Consider the following 25,693-nt stretch of genomic DNA (forward strand, 5'->3'; position numbering starts at 1 on the left):
GATGGAAAAATCCTGGTTCAGTCTTTGGGTCACCAGCTGCAGCAGGGGTTGCAAGGCTTCACAGATGCTTGAATAAGAATACCATACAGGTTAACATCTGCTTCTGTGTTAATGCTATAATACAAAGTGAAGTACCACTTAGTATTGATAAGCAAGAATAGAGTGAGGGAGGATATTCATACAATGTAACGTGCTTTAAAAGGCCCCTGGCTGCAATGGGAAATACATGCAGATGGAAATCAGCGAAGGCATTAACATGCAGGAGACCACAGACCACAGTATGAAGCCATATGAAAACAAAACAAGTAGCATAGCGAAGTCAGGGTTGTGAGGTCAAGGATGCAAAGTTGGTTAAAAAAAAAAAAAAAAAAAAAAAAAGTAGCTTGGTAAGCGAAGTAAGAATGACAAAGAAGCTACCACCCTTGTCAACACGCAGACAGAAGCCTGCCCAGTAGAAATCTGCTATTGACTCAAGAAATCCATAAACAAGCAAGTGATACATATTTATGGACTTGCAGCTTCTAGAATGGTAGGCTTATTTATCAAAAATGCATTCAGGTCAGGAAAGCTGTGTATGACATGTTTTTGAAATCCATTCCACTTAAGCAACTGCTGCACGCAGCACCTTATCTGAACTCCTGCTCTAAATCCTAAGTAAGCAGCAGTGCAACAGGAAGCTAAACAGCACCTATATCACTAAATTAAATGTCTGCACTATTCAAGCAAGTACACAAGAACTCTAGAAAGCATTAAGAGCAGTATCTACTTTCAGGTCTTGCTCAAGCTAGCTTTATCTGTTCTTCAACGCAATGGGACTCTGCATAAACACTTTCCTTTGGTGGGACTGGAGCAGTGTCAATGTAAATCTCATTGGGAGAGCAGAAAATGCTCCCATCAGCCTGCAACAGACTGTGGAAGGTAATTCCCACATGGATGTTGTGTCACTGCACAACCTCTGGTGGTGCACGTTTACATGCTCTTCATCTATCATGCTCTTCATCTATCTTACTTTGAAAGAATGCCTCCTGCATTTTTACAGGCCTAGAGATTTCAAATGTATTAATTTCTAAGTTATTGTAAGTAATGAATACCTTTATTCATTTTATGAAGCAGTAATATTTTGCCAATATACTCTATTTCAGTAATTTAATTCAAACCCCCAATTTGTCAGAGTTGTAAATTGGGTTTGTGAAATTCCCTTCAAACCTTTCTCCCATGACAACAAAAGTTAGGCATTTTGATACTTTATTACTGTCAGTTTTGGCTTCTTAGCTTTCTCATCAGCTAAGAAGAGGAAAAAAAAATTAAGGGAGTCTAGCAGGACAATGTAAATTCCCAAGTGCCTCAATAGGTGGGTTCCTGTGTATGAAACAAACATCAGTCTTACACAAGTGTAATAAAAAATACTGCAAAGATGATTTTAAATATTTTGCTTGTCTAAAAATCTCGTAAAATTCCCTTTGGAAAATACATTTATACAGCTATTTAAAGTGTTAACACTTACCCCCATATTCTGCTCCCATTCTCAACATTAAACGGATTGGAAAAACTTTTGCCCAGGGTATTTCCAGCTTATGGATGAGAATGCCACAAAGAAAAGGGTTTTCTGGTAGAATTTGATCTTCAAGTTTCTGAAAACTTGGTGAAACAAACAGGAATCCTCCATGCTCTTTGTTACTGAGAAAGTTTTCAGTAAAAGTGATGTTTTCCATGTTTCTTATTAATTTTCCTGTAGAAAGAGGGACAGAGAGTCTTTGCACATCCGGAGACGTAATACATTAGTGTCAAGAAAACTCCTCCAACCAGTGGTCTCCTACAGACTTGTCAGCCATGTAGTATATTTCACATCTTCCTGAAAGTCCGACAGACATCTAAACCCATAGACTAAATGCTCTATATTTATTAACTAAATGAACTTGAATATGAAATGAGGTTTTTCCAAACAAATACCAAAAACCCTAGAGCGTACGATGTTTTGGCACACACCAATTGATGAACTTTGATTAACAGACCTCAAATATTTATATACATGAGAGTATTGTACTTCTACAAATGAAGTTCCAGATGTCCTAAACTCAAGGACTTATACCCAGAATCTCCAACACAGTATAAATGAAGAACAACAAAAAAACCCCCTGCAAACAGGATGTTTACAGAAGTACATGAAACAAAGAAACTTAGATTTTTTGTCTTCCTGTTATTTAGAACCCAAGGCTAACACTGCAGGGTTTTTCAACAGAATCATTAGATACCTACAAATACCACAAGAAAAATTATGTATCAACTTCCAGCTTTAAAGATCAGCAAGAAGATATTACAATGTAAGAAGTTAAGACATTAAAATTACATACCTTTCATTGCATCCTTATAGATGTTGATAAATAATCTGAATACTTCACTAGGAAAAATCTCTTCATCTGGCAAACACTGCAACAGAATGATAATTTCTGCCTGACCCAAACCATGTAGTCCATTTGTTGAGAAGTACCAGCACTTTTCTGAAGAATCTTTAATTAAAAAGATAGATACCATAGCAATGCTGTTTTACAGTCAGAAAAAGAAAGCTGGATTTAATGGAAAAGAAAACGTGCACTACTTACAAGTTATTAGCTTGACATTTACAAGCAAGTTTGCATTTAGGATAAAAGTTAACGGATTAGGACTTCCTTCCACAAGAAGCAAGGTGACCTGTTGGTGAGATGGACGTTCTTCCACTAGACGATCTACAGAAATTAACACCTGATTCAGTTCAACATGTCAGCCAACTATCTAAAACAAGAATTACAGATCACAGCATCTGGAAGGCTGTCCCATCCTCCTCTCTTAAGAGGGTAGTAATTATTCTCAAACTTAGAATAGCTAACTATCAACCAATGAATAGCTTACCCTAAGATTCAAGGAACATATAAAAATAAAGCAGTAACTTGTAACAAAGGTGCAAACTAGGGCTACCATTCATTTGGTAATTACTGACTAATTGCGTATGCTGTCTCCTCATCCATATACTGGTACTGTTAGTTACCATCAATAAGCACAGTCACTACTAAAATGCATTTAAGTGATGAAGTACTCTCTTCATAACATATTGATCTTGTTAATAATGCATGTTTAATTATCCAACAATCCAATGTGCAGCAATTAATGAGAGATCAGAATTGTATTAAAATACAAATTATATACACACAAGTTCATATTTAGAAATCTTCCATCAGGTGATTAAATTTTAACAATTTTCTCAAATTTTACCTTTTCCTTTTTCACCCACTGCAAGCAAAAGTGGTGGCAGTTTATCATCATCAGGAACAAGGCTGATCTCTTTACGAACACAGTTTTCAACACCACACAGTGCTCTGCAACTTGAAGGGCTAACAGGGACACCACTTGTAGTCTGATCAACTGAACTGGAACTAGTCTTCTCAGCTTCTGCAGTAGGAGAGCATGCTTTAGTTTCCAGAGTTACAGATTTATACCTATGTACCACCTCACTCTGGCCTGGAACAGACTGCTGTGCATCATCTGAAGAAACAGAAGGACATGGTTTCTCCATTCTTGTAACAGTATCAGTTTCTTCCTTCGGTTTTGGATTTACATCAGTTAGTATGTCACCTTCCACTGCATTGGCAGCCTATGAAGAAGAAAAAAAAGAAATCTACACTCTTGTCTTACAAGCAGCTGAAATTTCATTACTAGCATTCTAGAAGCAAAAAGAGAAAGAAATCTATCACAAATACTAAGAATGCATTTCCTCTAACCAAGAAGAAAACCACCAAATCTCTCCTGGATCTTCTCTCTCTCTTTTTTTTTTTTTTTTTTTCCCCTCTCCTTCCATCTGTAGGAGTTACATTAGGTGAAGATGCATCATTAATTTGTTTGTTTGGTAACATGAAATTCATATCAGAGCACTGCAGATTGGTCATTTTAGCATACAACGGTCAGATATAACACAACAATAAACCAAGTACTCCTCCAAGAATCTGTTTAGTATTACTGTTTCCCCACTCACCAGCTACTGAACATTGTTATCATTGTAATTTGCCATCATTGGGATCAGCAGTTCAGTACTGCAAGTGTATTTATTTCTATTTTGACACTATGTACTAATAGCAGAGTCTAGTTTTTTACAATCTGATTCATTTCTAGTTTGGAGTCAAACCTATGCTGCTCCCCCAGCGAAATGGATATGACAAGCTACGAGTATAGGCACATTAGGATATGAGCTGCCATAAAAAAAACCCCAAAACAAATCAAGAGGTGCACTATCACCTTTCAAGTGTGTTAGACTTGCATCCTATCTCAATAGGGAAGACATTTCATTGCAACAAGAAAAAAAGCTAACAACTCTATGCTTGCCCTGTAATAGCTCTGGTATGCCATCAGCTTCCAGCAAATTCTCTGTTTAGAGGATACATGTATCAGAAAAATAAAAAGACACCAGTACCCAAAATAACATCCCACAAACGCAGACAAAAACATGACTAAATCGGCCTCTAACAGACTTTCTCCCCACAAATTTTCTTGCTGGTGTTTCATATCACTTTACATTTTTGACCTTCATAGTATCCTGTGGCAGCATGTTCAGGATTATGTGTTACCTAGTAAAGTACATCCTTTGCTTTAGAGCTGCAGTATGGTGGTTTTGTTTGAGCTTCTGACGCTGCATACAAGAACCACCAACTAATTGCTTCCCACTCACTTTGTCCATGCTGCTTTTAATTTTAGACATTGCTCATGTTTTGCAAGTGAAAATATCCTACTCTTTCCCAAAACCAGAAGACAGGCTATACCTTTTGCTTACTGCAACTTATTGGAGTCCTTCCTTCTTCAAAGAAGTCCCATTTACTACTATCCCTTCTTGATGAATTAAGGCTGATTTACATGCTGTACACCTGATAACTGTTCAGATCCTCCATATACAAATAATAATGATCTGGTCTGGTCGTTAGCTTTACTGATTTGTTTTAAAAAAACCCTCTTGAACACTGTTAGAATCATCAAATTTGTTACCACTTGAGACAGCGCTTCAGAGCTATGTTTTGTTTTAAAAAGACTCCATCTGAGGAATCTCTCCAAATCTTTCGACAGCAAACTTTACCACAAAAGTCCAAAGAAGTGGTACAAGTGCAACTAGTTCAACACCATGAATATGATCTATTATTAAAAAATAACCCCCCTCTCAGTTCAATATTAGTTCACATTAGAAGCAACACAGAGATTTTGCTGCACCCTGTAGTGTAGTATTCTAGGGCATTATGCAACTTCTAGTTAGTCTAATCCAACAGGCAAACTATAGCAAGCCACTGGAAAAAAACCCACAAACTTCTACTATAAGCATGTTGTTAATGACAGGTTTCAGAACTATGGCTGAAGTTACCTTCATAAAAGTAGTTAATCAAAGGCTGTGTAGAAAAAAAACTTGTTTTGGAAAATTTTCTGCCATACCATTTTTAAAGTTCACATACACCCCAAACCAAACATGGTTTCCTTTGAAATATGGTCTACAGAATATTTCAGTCCAAGGACTTCACAGCCACCCACACAAAAATAAATAAAATATTGGCTCAGATTCCACACACTGTGAAGCAAAAGTCTTACTATGGTATGTAAGGGCCCCATCAATAGCAAGCAAAGGTATTTCAAGAGGTAATTCATGCACCTACACACACTTCTTAATTCATACCATATGCATCTCTGGCAAGTCAGGGTTTACTGGACTGAAGTCCTGTGACAACCTCTTTGCTCCAGAAGAAAGTTTTATTGTATCTGCCACTTCACCATTTGGCAAAATACCATCTGCAAACCAAACTCTCCTCTGTTCTTTGGGGCACAGCCCTAGGACAGATTAAGAAAACAACACTGGCTTCATATTGTTGTACTGTTCTAACAGCTGAAAGGGATAAAAATTAAGCCCCCTCTCCCCCCAAATATATAGAGAATCTGTTTACTGGAACAAAGCACAGGCAGACAGTTTGACATCAGCCAGTCTCCAGTCAGGCAAATACATGCAAAAAAAATTTGCATACTTGCAGAGGGAGCTGCCATGCTATAGTTATATTTATCAGTTCCTATATAAGGAAGGCTACTTCCTCAATCATCCCTCTGTAGTAAGAGAGACATGCATATCACAACTAAAAGATGAAATACACTCTAAAAAAGTTAGCTTATTGCTTTGTTTAAAAATATGTTTTCATCGAAGAAGGTCAGGTTTAATAACAGTGGAACAAAGACACTACTTAGCCACTAATCATTCGTATTTACACACAGAATGAACCCCTATTGCTCTCTCTAGCAACTTTTCCCTCAACAACAAGTTTTTGTTTTTACTGTAAGACTGGCAGTTGCAACACAAGCCAGAGATCTCCTAAGCTATGTAAAAATGATGAAAGTAATATTTACATACACAAAAAATTACAATATAACAGAGAGGACAATGGAGACTTAAGACAGACTTGGTCAAGCTCATACATGGCATCAAAACTGGGAACTAAAAGTAACTTTCCAGTGTCCCAGTTCACAGAGTTTCCATTTCCCACAAAAAATATCACTATGCCAAGTAAGTATCCATGGTGCGATAAACAACTCTTTCCAAAGATACTCTGAAAATATTAGATACATTATACTATATTTAGCATACCTTCAACACCAGGTTGTTTAAGTACTGAGATAGGTAACAATGCAGAAGGTGAAGGAGAGCGAGCACTACCAGACATCTGGGCTTCCTCCAAAGGTGGAACAGCAGAAGAACACTCAGAGGAGATACTGGACTTGGGGACAGTACCAGTTGGACTCATCATCCTTTCAAATGCCTGTGCTAAAAAAATGTGATCAGTTTTTAAGATCTCACAATTGATGAAATTTCATTTGCAGTGCAGTATTATGGGTGGTTTGTTATTTGGTTTTTGTTTGGTTGGTTTTTTTTCCCAAGAGCAGTGCACAATTTGTGAGCTAGTTATAAAAAACGAACACCCAAGCTACTGTACAGAAGAAAATGTAGATGCCTTGATTTTCTACCTCCACATCTGCCTAATTTGTTCCTAAGAGAAACAGACCTCCTTGTACCTCTTGCTACTGTTGCAGTGACTACATTGAACCATATGATCCCTGTACCTTGGTGCAAATACATATATCACATTTATCAAGTCAAATTCCATGCAGGTGGTGTATTAAAAGTCTGGTATGTTTTCAACTTGTTATTTAAATATTAATAATCAGGACCTCAATTTTTTCTCCTGATGTTTCCAGAACCATCCATGCTTAGCTTTCAGTTAAGAAAAGGTTATCTTATGATTCAATTACTGTATTACTGTTAGGTGAGTTATAAAAATATCAGGACAGAAAGCTACATAAAATGGGCAAATAACTTGTGTGAATGAGCAGCGGTATGGCTTTTAAACATGTAGATGGCTACTGTGGACGGAGGATCACTTTTTCCAGACTCCTGCCACAGATAACCCAACAGCGTAACTTTACATTTAGTCCTACGGAATTCAAACTTTTTTTTTTTTAATAAAAAATAACCAGCTTGCTACTCAAAGTTTAAAGTAAGGACTGAAATCCAACTAAGAGGTACAATTATCCTCTTCTTCCCTCCACATCAGAAATAGGAAAACATACACCAATTAAAGTAGTGAAGCTCCCCCAAAAGAACAAAGGTTAACAGAGATGCTAGCTGTACCTATTCTTCCTTTAATGATTACTGCAATTACCAAAAAACCCTTTTTACCTTTATTAATATGATCATAACAGCCAGTACAGACTCTTGCTTCCTTCTCCATGTACTGTAGTTTGCACTTGCGTTTGCAACAGCCACCACAAAAAACCTGAACCAGAGAAAGACTGAATTAAATATTACAGACAAAAATCCCAGCATTTCCTGAATTAAGTTCCTATTATTATCTACCTCTTTTACTAAAACAGACTGCATTACATAAAGCATGCATACACATTTTTGGAAGTAGGGAAAGAAAAAAGGAGCTTTAGCATATGTATCTTACAATACATTTCTGTTTGGGGAAAAGGGGAAGTACTAGACTAAAAAAGGCTTTTCTCAAAAAGGCTTTTACTGCATCCAGCTCTGGGGTCCCAGCACAAGACAGACAGGCACCTGTGGGAGCAGGTCCAAAGGAGGGCCACAAAAATGGTCAGAGGGATGGAACAGCTCTCCTATGAGAAAAGGCTGAGAGAGTTGGGGTTGCTCACTGTCATGGTTTAAGCCCAGCCAGCAACTAAGCACCACGCAGCTGCTCACTCACTCCCCCCCACCCAGTGGGATGGGGGAGCAAATCGGGAAAAGAAGTAAAACTCAGGGGTTGAGATAAGAACGGTTTAATAGAACAGAAAAGAAGAAACTAATAATGATAATGATAACACTAATAAAATGACAACAGCAATAATAAAAGGATTGGAATGTACAAATGATGCGCAGTGCGATTGCTCACCACCTGCTGATCAACACCCAGTTTGTCCCTGAGAGGTGATCCCCCCGCCCCAACTCCCCCCAGTTTATATACTGGGCATGACATCACATTGTATGGAACACCCTGTTGGCCACTTCAGGTCAGCTGCCCTGGCTGTGTCCTGTGCCAACTTCTTGTGCCCCTCCAGCTTTCTCACTGGCTGGGCATGAGAAGCTGAAAAGTCCTTGACTTAGTCTAAACACTACTTAGCAACAACTGAAAACATCAGTGTTACCAACATTCTTCTCATACTGAACTCAAAACATAGCACCGTACCAGCTACTAGGAAGACAATTAACTCTATTCCAGCTGAAACCAGGACACTCACCGTGGAGAACAGAAGGCTCCGGGGAGAACTTATTGTGGCTTTTACATATATAAAGGGGGCTTATAAGACAGGTGGAGAGCGCCTTTCTACCAGGGCCTGTAGTTACAGGACAAGGGCAACAGTTTTAAACTCAAAGAGGGTAGATTTCCATTGGATATAAGGAAGAATTTTTTTACAATGAGGGTGGTGAGCCAGAGGAACAGGCTGCACAGAGAAGCTGTGGATGGCCCATCCCTGGAAGTGTTCAAGGTCAGACTGGACAGGGGTCTGAGCAACCTGATCTAGTTGAGAGACGTAGCTGCCTACAGAAGGAATGTTGGACTTGATTTTTAAAGGTGCCTTCCAACCCAAAGCACTCTATGATGCTATGATTAAGAACCTCAAAAGCTCCATAATTTGGGCTGAACTTGTGGTGGGTTGACCCTGGCTGGACACCAGGTGCCCACCAAAGCTGCTCTATCACCGCCCCCCCCTCCAAGCTGGACAAGGGAGAGAAAATATTAACAAAAGGCTCGTGGGCCAAGGTAAGGACAAGGAGAGATATTGCCCATTACTGTCATGGGCAAAACAGACTCGAAACAGACTTGGGGAAAATTAACTTAATCTATTACCAATCAAACCACAGCAGGGTAACAAGAAATTAAACCGAATCTTAAAACATCTTCCCCCCCGCCCCCTCACTTCTTCCTGGGCACAGCTTCACTCCCAGTTTTCTCTACCTCCTTCCCCCCAACAGCACTGGGGGATGGGGAATGGGGGTTGGGGTCAGTTCATCACACATTGTCTCTGCTGCTCCTTCCTTCTCAGGGGCAGGACTCCTCACACTCTTCCCCTGCTCCAGCATGGGGTCCCTCCCACAGGAGACAGTCCTTCATGAACTTCTCCAACATGGGTCCTTCCCACGGGCTGCAGTTCTTCACAAACTGCTCCAGCGTGGGTCCCTTCCACAGGCTGCAGTCCTTCAAGAACAAACTGCTCCAGCATGGGTCCCCTGTGGGGTCACAAGTCCTGCCAGCAAACCTGCTCCAGCGTGAGCTGCTCTCTCCACAGGGCCACAGGTCCTGCCAGCAGCCTGCTCCAGTGGGGGCTTCCCACAGGGTCACAGCCTCCTTCGGGCATCCCCCTGCTCTGGCACGGGGTCCTCCACAGGCTACAGGGGGACAGCCTGCCTCACCATGGTCTTCCCCATGGGCTGCAGGGGAATCTCTGCTCTGGCGCCTGGAGCACCTCCTCCCCTCCTTCTTCACTGACCTTAGGGTCTGCAGAGCTGTTGCTCTCACATATTCTCAATCCTCTCTCCAGCTGCAGTTTCTGTTCCACAGCAACTTTTTTCCCCTTCTTAAATCTGTTATCCCAGAGGCACTACCACCATCACTGACGGGCTCGGCCTTTGCCAGTGGCGGGTCTGTCTTGGAGCTGGCTGGCATTGGCTCTGTCGGACATAAGGGAAGCTTCTAGCAGCTTCTCACAGAAGCCACCCCTGTAGCACCCCTGCTACCAAAACATTGCCACAGAAACCCAATATGAAACTACAAAGTCTGCTTTCCATCAGGGGTTCTTCCTATCCTGTTCCCCAGGACTGTACCACAACCTATCCATAGTGTAAGCTTTTGAGATTTGTTGGGTATTTCTGTTGGACCAAAGCAATCCTTAGGTATCTACAAACCAACCTTCCACACACAGCCAGGAACACCCACATCACACAGCCAAGCACTCAGCTCTTGCCAATACTGTCTCAGATTCAGCTATGAAACAGAACCTAAAATTTCTTGCTGCGAGCAGATCTAATCACATAAGGCCAGGTGCCCACAAAATAGGCAAAATGGGATTTTTAAAAATTGTTGTTTAAAATCATAGCTGGAAGCAGCTGGTATACAATTGCACAGCGATTAGAAAACTCTTCCAAGAAATACACTTGATTCTAAACTCTCTGCAGCCTAATATTCAAGCCTGTATCTTAATCTCTTGTGAAGAAACCTTCAGAAAAAAACCCCAAACCCACAATACGTACACAACAAAGAGCAGCACCAAGAAGGACACAAGTGTTATATTAAAAATCTTATATGGAGTGATGAAAAGAATTCCAGGTTGCACAGCCTATTCCCAAATTCACTCCTACTTCTGTTAATCCTGTAACTATTTTACATTAAACAACAGTGATAGGAACAAGGACTGAACCCAGAACTGGGTCAGATTTGCTTTACTGCTTTAGTATTGTCTGTGAAGATAACTTGCAATTTCCCATTATGATTCAGGTAATGGTTAAAACGATCTAGTCTCATACCAGCAAAGAGCCATTCCTTACCCACTGACCTTGCAGCACTGTGAGCTGCACCAAGTCTCTCCGTAACAAGCATTACCAGTTTGTCATGAAATTCCAATCTGCCTCAACTGTCTACGCCAGAGCGTCATGAAATGGAGTGGTTTGGACCACTTAAAGAATCATTTCCAATGGTATTAGCAAAAGAAAAATTATTTAATAGGAATTTATATAAAAGTGTGGCTTCACAGAATTTGATGGCAAGGTTCACTCTATTACTTAAAAAATGGATGAAATGCACACAGGAAAATTAAGTTAGAATCAGACTAAAATCAGGTATACAGAGACTGAAAACGCAGTACGTTAAAAAACCCAGATATATACAAAGAAAAATCAAGTTAGAATTGATTTCTCGTGATTTGTACAAAGATCAGGAATGTAAAAAGGGTAAGGGAGACCCTCCCATTGAATCACGAGGTTCAGAGAAGACCCCCTTGCTTTCTAAACGCCTGTCGGAGTCTAGGTACGGCTAGATCGACTCCTAGTCCCAGACTTGGTCAACAGTTTATATCTAAAGGAATTATGAGTCTAATAACAGCCTGAGATTCATTCACAGTTGAATAAAGTTTAAGCAATTTAAGTATAGATTTAAAAAGCAGTAACTTGTAATATACTTGCTATAGAATATTCAGGTTAGTACACACACATACATAAAGGCACTAAGAGATATACATAAAAGCAAGCAAAAGAGATATACCTGTTAAAAATTCCCCTCAAGTTCAGTGAAAATATTCACATCAAATGCTTTGGCTTCCTTCTCAAGGGGGGAAGGGTCGAGCCTCAAGGAACAGAGAGAATCAGCCCAGTCTTGTCAGCTTTCAGCGACAGAACTCTGATCTTCGCAAACAGAAAAGTTTGCGAGCTCCAAGAGGCGTCCCACTCAGAGGGAGATGCCGGTCACAGCCCACCGTGGTCTAGGAGAGCTCAAAGGGTCTCAATACTGCTGCTTATAGGTTCGTGAGATAATTGGCTTTAGTCATCAGCAAATTACTGGGATTCCATCTGTGCTGGTATCATTTCATGTGAGTTACAATTCAGATAAGGAAGACTCCAGGACTGTCAGAGAAGGACTTAAAATTCAGATACAGGATGCTCCAAGGTTGTCAGGGGAGGACTGGATGTCTCAAGGTTGTTAAGAGAGAACTAGTTATCTCTACTTTCGGGTTTTTTTGTTGTTTTTGCCAGACAGCAGGAGTCCTTGAGACAGTCTGCATGACTCCCTGTCTTCGCTGTGTGAGAGTCCCTGGTACGGTCAAGGGACTCTTAACCACCCGACTCATTACACTTATGCTAAGGCCTAGCAAGACTTCCTGAGTTCGTAAATCAGCCCAGAAAGGGAGAAAGAAATGCACCACCACACAGAGGTCACTGCTTCCCAAGCTATCTACCAATGCTGGCTCAGGAGCTATGTTGGCTAAATAGGTTCCCCAACTCTGTCAGAAATAGTAAGCATAGTTGTCTTCACGTTACTAGCTCCCTTCACCAAAATATTTTAAAAGCTTGCTGAAGACTGCTTTGAAAGAACAGAATATGCTCTTGTACTCCAACAGGATATATATCCTGCCTATTTTTAAGCAGACATGGGGGGAAAAAATGCATCCCCAGCCTGGACTACACCTGCACAATCCCACTGTCGTGGTTTAACCCGTCAGCAACTAAGCACCATGCAGCCATTTGCGCACTTCCCCCCCACCCAGTGGGATGGGGGAGAGAATCGGGGGGGGGGGGGGGAAATAATACTCATGGGTTGAGATAAGAAGAGTTTAACAGAACGGAAAGGAATAATAACAATAAAATGACAATAATAATAGTAAAAGAATTGGGATATACAATTGCTTCTGGCTGAGCTAGGAAGAAGGGTACAACAAGAGACAAACACCTAAATAAACTGTGAAGTTGCTTGGCCTCACAAGTGCTGCAGATGGGAGAGAAAGCAGGAGCCACTAACCTCATACCTCCCTCCAGTACAGAAGCCAGAATTCACAAGTGTTGCCATTTTCACTGATAAAAAAGCTGTAGGACCACATGAAAACTAGACAATCATCTTCCAGAATAGTCCACAGAGGACAACTGTGAATTCCTACCAGTTTCTCCTTTTGGCCAGGTGGTTGAAAATGCAACAACGCACAACATGCCCACAAGGAATGTTTTTGGTTTTTTTTCTTTTTAAAGACAAAAAGGACTAATAAAAAGACAAAAAGTCTTACAAGGCAGAAAGTTAAGCTGTTGCACCCTCAGAAAAGCTATGACAATGTTATGGGTTCGTGTGGAGTGGGTTTTTTTTTTGGTAGCAGGGGAGGGGGCCGCAGGGCCGGCTCCTGTGAGAAGCTGCTAGAAGCTTCCCCGGCTCCAAGTCGGACCCACCGCTGGCCAAGGCCGAGCCCATCAGCGACAGCGGTAGCCCTCTGGGAGAACAGGTTTAAGAAGGGAGCCTGCAGCAGGAGAGGAGAGCAGGATGTGAGAGAAACCCCTGTGCAGGCAGCAAGGTCAGTGAGGAAGGAGGGGAGGAGGAGGTGCGCCGGAGGAGGTTGATGCCCCCACAGCCCGTGGTGAGGCGGCAGGCTGTCCCCCCCCAGCCCATGGAGGGGAGCAGGGCAGCAGATGCCCACCCGAAGCCCAGGGAGAGAGGAGCCCCCGCCGGCGCAGGGGGATGCCCCCAAGATGGCGGCGACTCCACAGGAAAGCCTGCGCCAGCGCAGTCTGTGACTGAAGATGGGTCGGCGGAAAGGACCCACGCCAGGGAAGTTTGTGAGGAACTGCAGCCCGCAGAAAGGACTCATGCCGCAGAAGCTCATGGAGAACTGTGTCCTGTGGGAAGAACCCCACGCTGGAGCAGGGGAAGAGCAAGGAGTCCTCCCCCTGAGGAGGAAGGAGCGGCAGAGACAACGGCCGGCGAACCGCCTGTCAGACCGTCAGCCGCCGTTCCCCGTCGCCCTGCGCCGCCGGCGGGAGGAGGTAGAGAGAACCGGGAGTGGGGTTGAGGCGGGAAGGAGGGAGGGGTGGGGGGAAGGTGTTCTCAGGTTTGGTTTTACTTCTCAGTACCCTTGTTTTGATTTGATTGGTAGGAAGTTAAATGGATTGTGTTTCTCCCCCAAGTTGAGCCTGTCTTCTGCCTGTGACCATATGAGGGGAGTGGTCCCTGCCTGTCCTCGTCTCGAGCCACAAGAGCGTTTCTTTGTATTTCCTCCTCATCCCTGAGGCGAGGCTGGGGGGGCAGGAGTGAGCGAGCGGCTTCGTGGTGCTTTGTTACCGGCTGGGCTGAAACCATGACACAGAGCTACAACTGCACAGCACTCTAGGTAATCTATACTGCCTTCACTCATTCTCCCAAGGAACACACATTATGATGCTCCCTCTAATTACACTGTTCTGCCAAAACCTCCTCTGTTAACATACAAGATTAGGAAACTAACAGCTGATGGCTGTAAACAGGCCTGTGTAGTGAAGGGTGCTTTTATCCCCATCTCTAGACAAGGTGCAAGAAATTTCACAGCAAATTTAAACAGAAACTTGAAGTCAGTCTTATGACTAAAACGAAACCCACTCTGAAGAACTGTGTTTTAAACTGTTACAAAACTTCAACACGATACTCTGCGAAGTGATTAAGTTCAATGACTTCTAGGTTGTCACAATGAGTTCTTAATTTTCTTGGCACCCAAATTCAGATCTACATCTTAGTTCACACTTAGTGCAGATGAAGTAAACTGGTACTATGCTTTGAATACACAGTGCTAGAAGAGGCATCCTGGGAAAAAGTTACCAAACCCGTCCAGTTGCCTCTCAACACTGGGGATGCAAAAGTTAGTATATACTGACTTTAGTCTTTGCTGTATCTTCTCATCCATAAAGCTTTCAGAGGAACACTGAAAAGTAAGTTCATTAGTATTGTTATTTCCATTTATGCACTAGGACAAGTGTAAGCCACAGTAGCTCACAAGGGAATTCTGGATTGAGAATAAGCTTTGACATTATTTACTCACTGCAGAAGACCACAGGCTGAAAAAAAATTCTATAGGTTACTTGCTCAGTTGGCAAGTACCATTTACCCCACAAAAGTAGCATACTTTTCCACTGAGATGACTCCCCTGGAAAATTATATATTTAAACACACAGGAGGACAGATTTAGGCTATAAATCCTTTGCATTGGTACTGCTATTACAGCTTCTGAAAGAATTCAATCCTTCCAGATTCAGTGTTTTACAGCTAGTATAACCACTTAACTGAATTCCAATCACTACCATCACTTCAATTTTTTTAAGCTTAAGTACTTCAGCTTAACTTAAAACTGAGTAAAAAGCTGATTCACTGTGACTAGTATGAAGTAGTCAACTGTCGTCTTCCTTGTTCTATGCAAAACACATTAGTCTAGCGAGTAATAGAAAATAAAATAAGAACATTCTCCGTACTTCCCTTTAATTATTTTCACAAAAAAGGTCATACGTTTCTTAATTAATACCGGTCTTTTCCAACAGTCTTTAAGTTTCTATGAAGGAAAAAATTTTTTTTTTAAATACAATCCTTTGAGCTGAGAAAAATTCTGTCAATATTCTTTCCCTTCTCCATTTCAGTTATCCCTAAATCAGAACTCATTTGCTTTCAGTAACACAGGTCCCCTATCCAATAACTTACCTTTCCACATGCACGACAGTGGTGTCGTCTTTTTGTAAATGTGAACTTGACTTGGCAGTTCATGCAGTTGGGTGCCTCTGAATCGGGAACCCACAATGGCTGTTTCCGTGAGAGAGCTGCAGGTAATTTAAGTGATTCTACATTTTCAGATGTTTGATTTCCTCCAGCTTCAGAGCTGCTTTCCCCAGAGTGCACAGGGTCAGAATTTTTACCAACATTTACACTGGTGCCTGAGAGGGGAGCTTCTGGGGTAACAGAACTGGCTTCCTGGTTTTCTCTCTCAAGTACATCTGTTCTATTCAGTTGTCTCTGACCAACAGCTCCTTGGGAAAGGCCAAGCAACTGCTTTGGTCTTGCACCTCCAGTACAAATGTTAGAAACTAGTGCTTCACTACCACTCTCACTCATGTCCTGGATACAAGACATACCCTCTTCTACTGCAGATTCCGATTCATTGGCCATAAGAGATACTTTAAGATTACTATTAATGCTCGGTATCTCCTCCAGTTTTGCTTGCCTATGTTCTTCAGTGACCTCTGTGAAATCCAGGTTGTTCACATTTGTTAAATTCCCTTCATCTGCATCAACTTCCATTAAGTTAGTATCATTGTCTGAAGACTTCAACACATTGGCCTGAAGACTTTGTCCATACAAGAAATCATCAAGTTCAGCATCACTTATTAGACTATCACTTTTAATAACATTCTCGTCAACAGTAAAGTCAGTCATAGCTAGGCTCATACTTTCATTGTTGTAATAGTCTACACCAACACCATACAGCTCAGCTTTGTATTCCAGAAAAGCAGAAGCAAAAGCTTTGATTTGCTGAGAATCACTGTCATCAATTACATTCTCAGTGTCATACTTCTCTCCATCTGCACTTTCTTCCACAATACTTTCTTTGATTTTAGCTATATATTCTTCCTGTTCATGCAAGTCAGTGTTTTCACAGGATTCCCTACTGGAGAGATCAGTTCTAGACTTTCCAGTATGAACAGTCAAAATATCACTAAGAACCTCCGCCATTTCGTTTTGATGTAGAGGATTAACTTTTTCTTCCGTTACAACTAATGAACCACATGTAGATACAGGAAGTGGAAGACATGACAGCGAGGCCTGGACATCCTCAACTGAAATACACGAAGTTGAAACACTGTTTAGTATTTCATTGCTATTAAGCTCTTCACTACCTACATTCTCCTCTGTGATTTTCTTTTCCAATTCTACTTTAGCTCCTGCTTGACATGGTAAAACACAATTTCCAGGTAATGTTGCATGGTTTTTGTGCAACGGAGGCCTCTTTGACAGATCTGAAGGCATGGATTCAACATTACTCTCATCTTTTGAGTCTACCTTTTCTATGGCATTTCTTTCACGTGTGTCTTTGCTTACTGTAGAACATGCACTTTCATCTCGTGGTTCACAAGGCAATTTTTCATATGCTTTCTCATCTTTGGGACTGTACGCATTCAAATTCTGTGGTGTTACAGGGACACATACAGTATTAAGGCGAGCAGTTTGTTCAAGCTGATCAAATACTTCACTGCACTTCACAGATTCTGTCCTGTGTTCATCATCACATGGATCCGAGATCTTTGCTGTAGCATAACTGTGTGATTTTAAAGCTAAATGATTAATCTCCTCTGTTTTAAGACGTCCTGAATCTTGTAGCATTGAGACCCCATCACTCTGCTCTGTACCTGAAACACCGCTGCAACCAGCTGATGACACGCAAGTAGGAACAGGTATGCAAGATATGCCAAAGCCAATCAAACCCTGACTGTACTGGAAGTCATCTGGCTGCAACTTTTTAGTATCTTCATGAGCAGCCACTGAATGGATTGAGTTACCTGTGTCATTAACAAGATCACACACAGGTATACTACACCTTCCCAGGTTTGAAGCCTGAATTTCGTTTAAGGAACCACTGTCCACAGTGGACAAAAGATCAGGCCCAGCAACACTCTTCTCATTTTGAGGTGAATAACTCAGAAGCACTTCACTTGTTCCAATGTGGCTAGCCAGAGAGATTTCTTCTGATGAAGCACAATTGTTAGCATCCTCTTCCAGTTTTGGTGTTGGGTATACATGTTGTAAGCAGTCCAGAACCGAAGAAAGTGAATGGTGTTTTGAGTCGTACGGATTTTGAGATGTTTTGTAGCAGTCATATTCATCTATTATAAGCAAAAAGAGATCAAAAGCGAAGTTTATAAAAATCCTCTCTTTCCACAGTGCAATCCCTCTAAATCCCATCTATTCATCAATATAACCTTTTCTTTAGCGTATGTTACTTTCAAAATCCACAGTAACAGTCATTTGACCAATATTACTATGAAGGGGAACAAGGCAGCACAGGAACTAACCTGTATTCTGTTCAAATTCATCAAGTAGTTTGTCCAAGTCACAGACTGCAGCTTTAAAGTAACTGTCCATTCTAGTTAAAGTTCTAGTGAAGCTTTAGCCTTCTTAAACCTAAAAAGAAAAATACCGCATTTCATTCATGGCATTTTGCTCTTTACAAAGGCTAACTGTTATTATTAGAAGACAACATCTATGAAGCATTTTTTTCTTTTTAATAACACTTTCTTCTCTCTCCACATAAACAAAATGTAGGTACAAACAGGGCCGCATACTGTCAGCCTCTATGTACTCTGAATATGCTCTGCAGTATACTCAGTACACTATGCACAATATGCAGAAAAATTCACCTTAAATCAGGAAATGAGGCTGCCTTATTAAAACCAAATGCATCTGAAAGCACGTACTATGGCATTATAACATCAGGAAGTTTAGAAACAGAAGGGATACTAGGATCTTCTAGTTTGACCCCCTTTACTTTTTACACGATGCCATTCACAGGCAAAAAACCCAAATGGGCCATTACCCTTGCAACACAAATGAGCTGTTTAAATACATGATATCTACATAATCCCAGATATTTCACGCTTTAAACTGCAGTAGGAAGCACAAAAAGTATCCTTCCGTTGGCAGAAGTGCTCCTTTAGGACTTCATACCTGATAACGAGATCAACACTGAGCAGGTGAACGTGACACTTAAGAGACATATTCTTTTAGGTCCCAAGCTATCCGAACAATCAACCTCAATTTACTTTCAGCTAGGACCAAATGTTCCCGAGAAGACTAAACACAGGCTAAAACCTACAATGTATCAGGACTGCAAGGCAGATAACCAGCTGAAGCACTGAAGTACAACAGGGTCATCTTAACACAGAGCTGCAATGCATTTAAGAAGGTTGAGGTCAGTACTCCTCCCCCACAATGACCAATGAACTGCCTTTAAATCCGCCTTTTAAACCTTCCTCCAAGGCCAGGAAAAAAAAAAAATGCAGCACAGTAATTCAGTGCATCATCTCTATTCTACTCAAAACACAAAAACCATTAACTCATTAACTTTCTCTGAGACCCAAATAAAATAATTTTCTTAAAAAAATCTCTTTTTAGAGACTTACCAACTCATCAGAAAGCTATTTATTAATCACATTCCCTACTGCAAAACATCCCATTTCATTTGTTTAATGAAGATTTCCAGCTGCTCAATGTTATGTCTTTTTGGCCATTCTGAAGTGCTTCCTAATGCCCCATCTTTTTCATGTCTGAACACCCATACTGTGCAATTACCTATAACATATAATTAAGATGTTACTTACACTTCCCTTAAGTAAACTGAAAGGACTCAGATCCCTGTAGACTAATGTCTGGAAACTAGACCTGTGGAGGTCTGTCTAGTTTTCTTTCTACTCTAATCAGTGCATTAGTCTCTGCGTTGGCTGACTTCATACCCTACCCCATTCAGTGTACTCTGACCATCTAGTACTGTCTTTTCTCAAAGCTTAGAGCTCAAAGAATACTTAAATCCTCTCATATCACTTACGCCACACTGCAGCTACAGATCTAGATTCTATGCCTTACCTACTCCACTGAAGTGTAAGGTTTCCTCTCACTGAATGGTTCAGATCAGGTGCATTCACTTACTACCACATTAATATGCATGTGACAAGAATACTTTTTTAACCTAATATATAGTTCAAATAGAGACTTGCAAAGCACAAGAAAGGCGAAAAAAATAGCATGCATCTTAATGCAGTATGTTGTGCCCATATACAAGCAAAAAATCAACAACCCAAATATACCACCACATTGACATCCATGGCCATGAATTAGTCACTCCAACCATCTTCAGCATGCTGCACCATAAGTCAAGTCTCACACAGCTACCTAATGAGCATCAAATAGCAACAAGTACATACGTAATGCCATTTCTCTTACACTCATTTGAATACAGTTCTTGCCTGTAACAATAAACTCATTTCACAACCTCCTGGCAAGCGGGAGATTACAACTTGAAATGGAAGTTATTTCAGTTAAGAGCCTTACAAGGTTAACAGCTTCTGGTCATTCATTAAGAGACATTAAAGTACAGATCCAATCCTTAAAGCATGTATTTATGGACAGCAACAAAACAGACAGTCAAAAATTAGTCTAACAGATCATATAAACTAGAAATATTGAAGGATTATGAGGAAACTGGGGATCAAGAAATACATAATACTGATTTTTATTCTCTGTAGGGATATTTTATACAGCCTTACCACTCAGGTACAATTTAAGTTACAACTAATGTGCAGACTAACAGCTGTGACCAAAAGGGGTGGTGATCACAGGCCCCTCACCACTCTCCAGCCACACATTCCCCAAGTCTTCATTTGTACTGGCACCCACTCTTACCTCATCCCACAAGGAGCCAGGTCAAAGAGCTAAAAAGATAAAATCATGTACTTCAGAGGGATAACAAAGTTAGGTTTTATTTGTTTCTCCACTGAAACAGGTCTCTAAAGTGAAACAAACACTAACCTAGCACAACGTCCTGGCAAGGGCCTGTAAATCTGGCTGCTTCACTCTTAATTATCTACATGAAACACTGTTCGCAGAGTTACAGCCCTGCAAGCTAAGCTACCAATTTAATGCAATAAGAATTTTTAGTATTTTTTATATCACCAATAAATGTTTTTTAAAAAAACCTGATTGTTAGTGAAGGAAATAAACATCTATCGCCAATAAATTAAAGATGTCCTCTGAAATCAATTTTGTTCAGGTACCTCAATGACATCAGCAGCTGTTACAAAAAAAATATCCTTCATATTTAGTTTGAGAGATTTACTTTCACAGATCACTGTGCTGAATTGAGCTAAGTCTGTTATTTCCTTAATGCATCTGACTCTCTACTGTACGAGTAAACTACAAGGCCTGACATCAAGAGAAGTGCTGGGGTGCTAATCTACTACTCCTTCAGCCAGACATACACTGAAGATGACATATTAATGGATGGACACAGGCCGTTCTGACCATTTTACAGTTACAGGTCACTAATTCTTATCACATCATTTGTCCTTATGTACATCTCGCTTCCTTAAGCAGCAGCTAATCTCTCTTAAAGAACAGAACACACTGATCACAAGGGTTTCCAAGTACATGGGTTGGCAAAGATCCATTTTTCTTCCCAGTTAACAGTCAACTCTTCATTTTATTGATCTTCTTCAGCTTCAAGACAAAATAATAATTTTTGACGATGTATTACAAAAAAAGCACACTAAGAGTACTTGCCACTTCTCTAGGTAAACATTTGGTATGTTTCTAAACAAGCTCACCATAAATCTCTTATCTTTCAAAGCTTTTACTTGTACCCTGATTTCAAGACCAGCATTCTTTGTTATCTTGCCCAAGTTTATTTAGTGGAAAACTAACAACACTCAACTGCTATGCCAGGCAGCAGTCACCATGGTGAAGCCAGTACCTAGAACAGCCAATGTGAACAGTACTGGAGTGAGCTATTCTGCAGCAATCTCAGGAAGGATTCTGAAAAGTTAATATTTAGGTTACATTGACACCTTCTTCACCTTCTGAGGCCTCCAAAAGACAAGCTTAAACGGTACAAAAGAGAATAGCAAAGGTTTGCTTACATTATCTGCCCGGTCAGACAAGGCTGGGTCTCTGGCAAACTCCTAATACTGCACTTTAAATTGCATAAAGACAGTATCTTAAGAAACACAGGCAATAATTCTACTACATTAAAACTGTTACCTAAGTGAAGCAAATACTGTGATCTGGATGACTGTGCAACGAGTGGAATTGTGTCAGTGCATTTAAAAACACTCTATAGGCCACTTCTTTTACACCCTTTATAAATCGCTTCTAATCTAATAGGCACATATTGCAGAGTTCAAAACCAACATGCCACCAGGGACTTCTTAACACAGTCTTATTTAAGGAAGAAGATAACACAAATCTGCCAGGATAGAAAATAGCCAAGTTACAGGATGGATTGTCAAATTTATTTATTTATTTATCAAATACAGTCTCTCTAAATGGAGGTAGGTAGTACTCTCAGTGGTGGTAACTTGTAAAATAAAATGAGTTAATTATTACCAGCTAACCGGTTTAATGTCTGATGACAAGCTGCCTTTTGATGTTTAAGAATCCCTGAAAAACACTCTGTAGCATTAATGTATATAGGCACTACCAGATCTCCAGCTATTCCCAGCTAATTATCACCGCAGAATCCAGGCCTGCTTTTATATGAAGCATGCTAAAATAACACAAGATCATGTTTAGAGATAAAGAAACACAGGCACACAGGTCTTCACTCCAGAAAGCTGACCACAGTAGCCATCTTAATTTTAGGTTATCAGGAAAGTCTTTTTGCTCACTGCAAAGTTATATTATTTCAACTCCATCACTGTGTTTAATCACTACATTTAGTCTGAGCAGAAAACTGTATGAAAGCTTTTATCCTCAGAACAGGATTTAAGTAGTTTCTTCCAGCTTACCACCCAGCAAATACCATAACTACAGCAAAGCCTCTGACAGAAACACAACCATTAAGAACTATGTGAGTTCACAGTGCTATAGAAGTGCTGCATCAAGGACAGTATGCCTCTCCTCCCACCTTAAGGGTATTTAATTATTTAATTACCAGCTTTCTCCTCATTGCCCCCCTCCAATATCCCTACGCCATACACCTACCCATAGGCTTGAGGCCACACAGACAAAAAAAATGTAAGGGTACAACTGCCCATGGAGTTCATCAGCGTTCAACTTAACAGGGAAGTTCATTACAACTGAGCAAAACTTATTATTACAACTGAGTGAAAAACTTAAACGTTGTCAAATAAAAACTAAAATGATTCTTGCTGAGCAAGACAATATATTATCCAACCCCAAAACTGCAGCAGCTGCTGCCACTGCAAATTTACTAGCTGAATCAGGGGTTGAAGATAAAAGTTACGGAAGTTTTCAGACATGTAAGGAAAAGCTTACGTGGCACACTGCAAAAAACTAAACTGCCTTGCCTAAAGAGCAACATTCTATTAGTTCAACACAATTTCTTCAGAAGAACAAAACTCTATTACCAGCATTATATTATCACCAACACCCATCAGACAACTCTATCCCGACATCACCTTCGGCTCCTGAAGATTTTCTTTTGTTCATCCACAGCTCTTCTTAACAGAAAGTAGTATCATTCACACCACACAGAAAAAATTGTTCATCAACAATTACTGATTTTCAGCAGTGCTCCAACACATCAGCGGTACCAGCAGCAGCCAGGCCCACAGCTGAAGAATCCACTCGCTCAACTGAACAAACGCATCTCTCACATACTGCCCACAGTGCCTTCATCATTAGTTGTATCAGCATTTATTACTCAGCATTAGGAAATGAGTCATGAGAATATGATTATTACATTAGGATTGAAAGATCATTCCTCAGTGGAAACCGGTGTTCCCTCAATATTCTCACCTTCTCTGATTTGCATTATTAATAAACAGATACTCACATTAGACAACCTCAGCAATACAGCACTAGACGCCAACAGCATCTAGTACTGGCAGTCAACCGGATCCTTTTCTGCGCTCCACTCATTTCTTCAGAATGTACAAATAATCAGTTCTCTGCCATTATAGTTTGTATTGAAACACAGACTGTGAATGTTTCCCAGTCTATCCAGAAGCATGTCTTAAAAACATTTAATGCCTGTAAGCGTGTGGTGTAAGCATGTCCACTATACTCTGTGCCCTGTACCAAAATAAATAGAACAGAAATAAGCAAAACATCACTAGTATCTCTAAACTTCTAGGGGCAACTAATCCACCTAAGCAATCTAGTATGAAACACACAGCATGAGCTGCCGCAAGAGTACTACGCAGTTAGCTGCTACAGTGTGCCAGTAGCAAACCGTATGCTAAAAACCCACACGGGTTTGGTTTTGCTTCATTATCGCCTTCCATTTCCAAAGTGTGCACTCACTGATGCTACTGAGACTGCAAAACCCTTACTGCACAAAGTTTCTCCGACTAACAACAGTCTTAACAGTTCTGAAGCATGCAAGCCCTTCTTCAGGCCTGGAAGAAACTTCAGCGCTCAATGCCAGCTGAGGACACTTTCCTCCACCGAGACACCCATCCGTGCCAGACCAGGTAAGACGAAGGCAGTCAGCCCCCACACCACGGAGCTGACGGGTGCCGAGGGGAGCGCTGACCCCCGGCCGTTAGCCCGGGGGGCAGGAGACACACAGGCAGGTCAGAGCCGCGCCGAGCGCCTCCGAACACATCCCGCCCCACCGGCGCTCCGCTTCCCCCCGAGCCCACAGCGGCTCCCGCCGACGCCCCACCACCCCCGGCTGGGAGCCCCAGGAGCCGGCCGGCACATGGCGGCCGGCCGCCCCGCCTTGCCGCTCTGCCGGCAGCCCCGGGCTCCCCGCCACGGGGGACGACCCAGGAGGCCGCGGCCGTCGTCCGTGGCCGGCACACCCGTGACCGCCTGTACTGGGCCTGGCTGAGACGGAGTTAATTCTCCCCACAGCAGCCCTCGTAGCGCTGTGCTCTGCATCAGTAGCTAGAAAGGTGTTGATAACACCCCAGTGTTTTGGCTGCTGCTGAGCAGTGCTGGCACAGCATCGAGGCTGTCTCTCCAACATTTTTGCCCCCCTCAACGGCAGACTGGGGCTGGGCAAGATCTTGGGAGGGGGACATAACCAGGACAGCTAGCCTAAACTAACCAGACAGATATTCCATACCATATGACGTCAGCTCAGATATAAAAGCTAAGTAAAGGGAGACGGAAGGGGGGCACTTTGGTCTTCCGGAGCAACTGCTACGCGTACTGAAGCCCTGCTTCCCAGGAAGTGGCTACACGTCGCCTGCTGATGGGAAGTAGAGAGTAACATCATTTGTTTTTCTTTGCTTTCGCGCGCGACCTTCGCTTTCACTTTATTAAACTATCCTTACCTCGACCCACGAGCCCTTTGTTATATTTTCTCCCCCCTGCCCAGCTGAGGAGGGGGAGTGACAGAGCGGCTTTGGTGGGCACCTGGCATCCAGCCAGGGTCGACCCACCACACCGCCGTCGGGCCCCGCGTCCCCACTCCGCGCCCCGACCCCACCGCAGCCGCCCGCCAGCCCCGTACGCACAGACTGACTCACCCCCCGGCGGCGGAGCAGGGCTGCCCTCCCGGGCCGCCGGGCGAGGGGGACAGGCGGGACCCGGGGCAGAACGCGGCGCTCCTGCGGCGGGGAGGGTACCGACGCCGCCGGCCGCCCACTTCACAGGCCGCCCCTCCCCCCGCCAGCGGCTGCCGGACGACGACGGCTACGCCCCTTGTTTGCGCGCCCAGCCGCCCCTCGGCGCATGCGCGCCCGCGCCCCGCCCCGCCCCAGCGGGCAGTGGGGAGCGGGAGGGGGGCGGAGCCGGCCTTGTGACTGACGCGTCCCTCTACGCGGGGCCCCCGCGCCCCGCCGGCAGAGGGCGCCGCTACGCGGGGCTGCCGGCGCGCCGCGGCTCGCGCCCCGGCCCCCGCCCCCGCCCCCGCCTGTTCTCTTGACGTCACCCTCCGCAGTGACACGACGCGCACCCCGGCAGCCTCGTCACCAGATAAGGCGGAGCTA

The 25,693-nt window shown here is 42.4% G+C and overlaps 1 protein-coding gene across 6 annotated transcripts in view; it reads right to left on the reverse strand.

The window, feature by feature from the left end:
• The window catches only part of ZFYVE16 (zinc finger FYVE-type containing 16), a 34,024-nt gene extending 8,616 nt beyond the window's left edge, over positions 1-25,408 (reverse strand). Inside the window, exons 1-10 of one of the 6 annotated variants that reach the window (XR_008233688.1) lie at positions 25,232-25,402; positions 18,095-18,203; positions 15,732-17,905; positions 7,721-7,817; positions 6,632-6,808; positions 5,678-5,829; positions 3,247-3,625; positions 2,601-2,723; positions 2,352-2,507; positions 1,505-1,729 (exon numbers count right to left, since the gene is read on the reverse strand). Coding sequence is in view for 4 of the 6 variants with exons in the window: in XM_052778301.1 (XP_052634261.1) it covers positions 1,505-1,729; positions 2,352-2,507; positions 2,601-2,723; positions 3,247-3,625; positions 5,678-5,829; positions 6,632-6,808; positions 7,721-7,817; positions 15,732-17,905; positions 18,095-18,164 (3,553 nt within the window). In the remaining 2 variants the exon portion in view is untranslated. Of the gene's footprint in view, positions 1-1,504; positions 1,730-2,351; positions 2,508-2,600; positions 2,724-3,246; positions 3,626-5,677; positions 5,830-6,631; positions 6,809-7,720; positions 7,818-15,731; positions 17,906-18,094; positions 18,204-25,231 lie in introns of all 6 variants that reach the window. The other 5 variants (XR_008233689.1, XM_052778301.1, XM_052778305.1 and 2 more) reach the window with 5 other exon arrangements.
• Between the last annotated feature and the right edge of the window lie 285 nt (positions 25,409-25,693).

Source organism: Harpia harpyja, chromosome Z, assembly GCF_026419915.1.
Source record: "Harpia harpyja isolate bHarHar1 chromosome Z, bHarHar1 primary haplotype, whole genome shotgun sequence".
Taxonomy (NCBI): Eukaryota; Metazoa; Chordata; class Aves; order Accipitriformes; family Accipitridae; genus Harpia; species Harpia harpyja.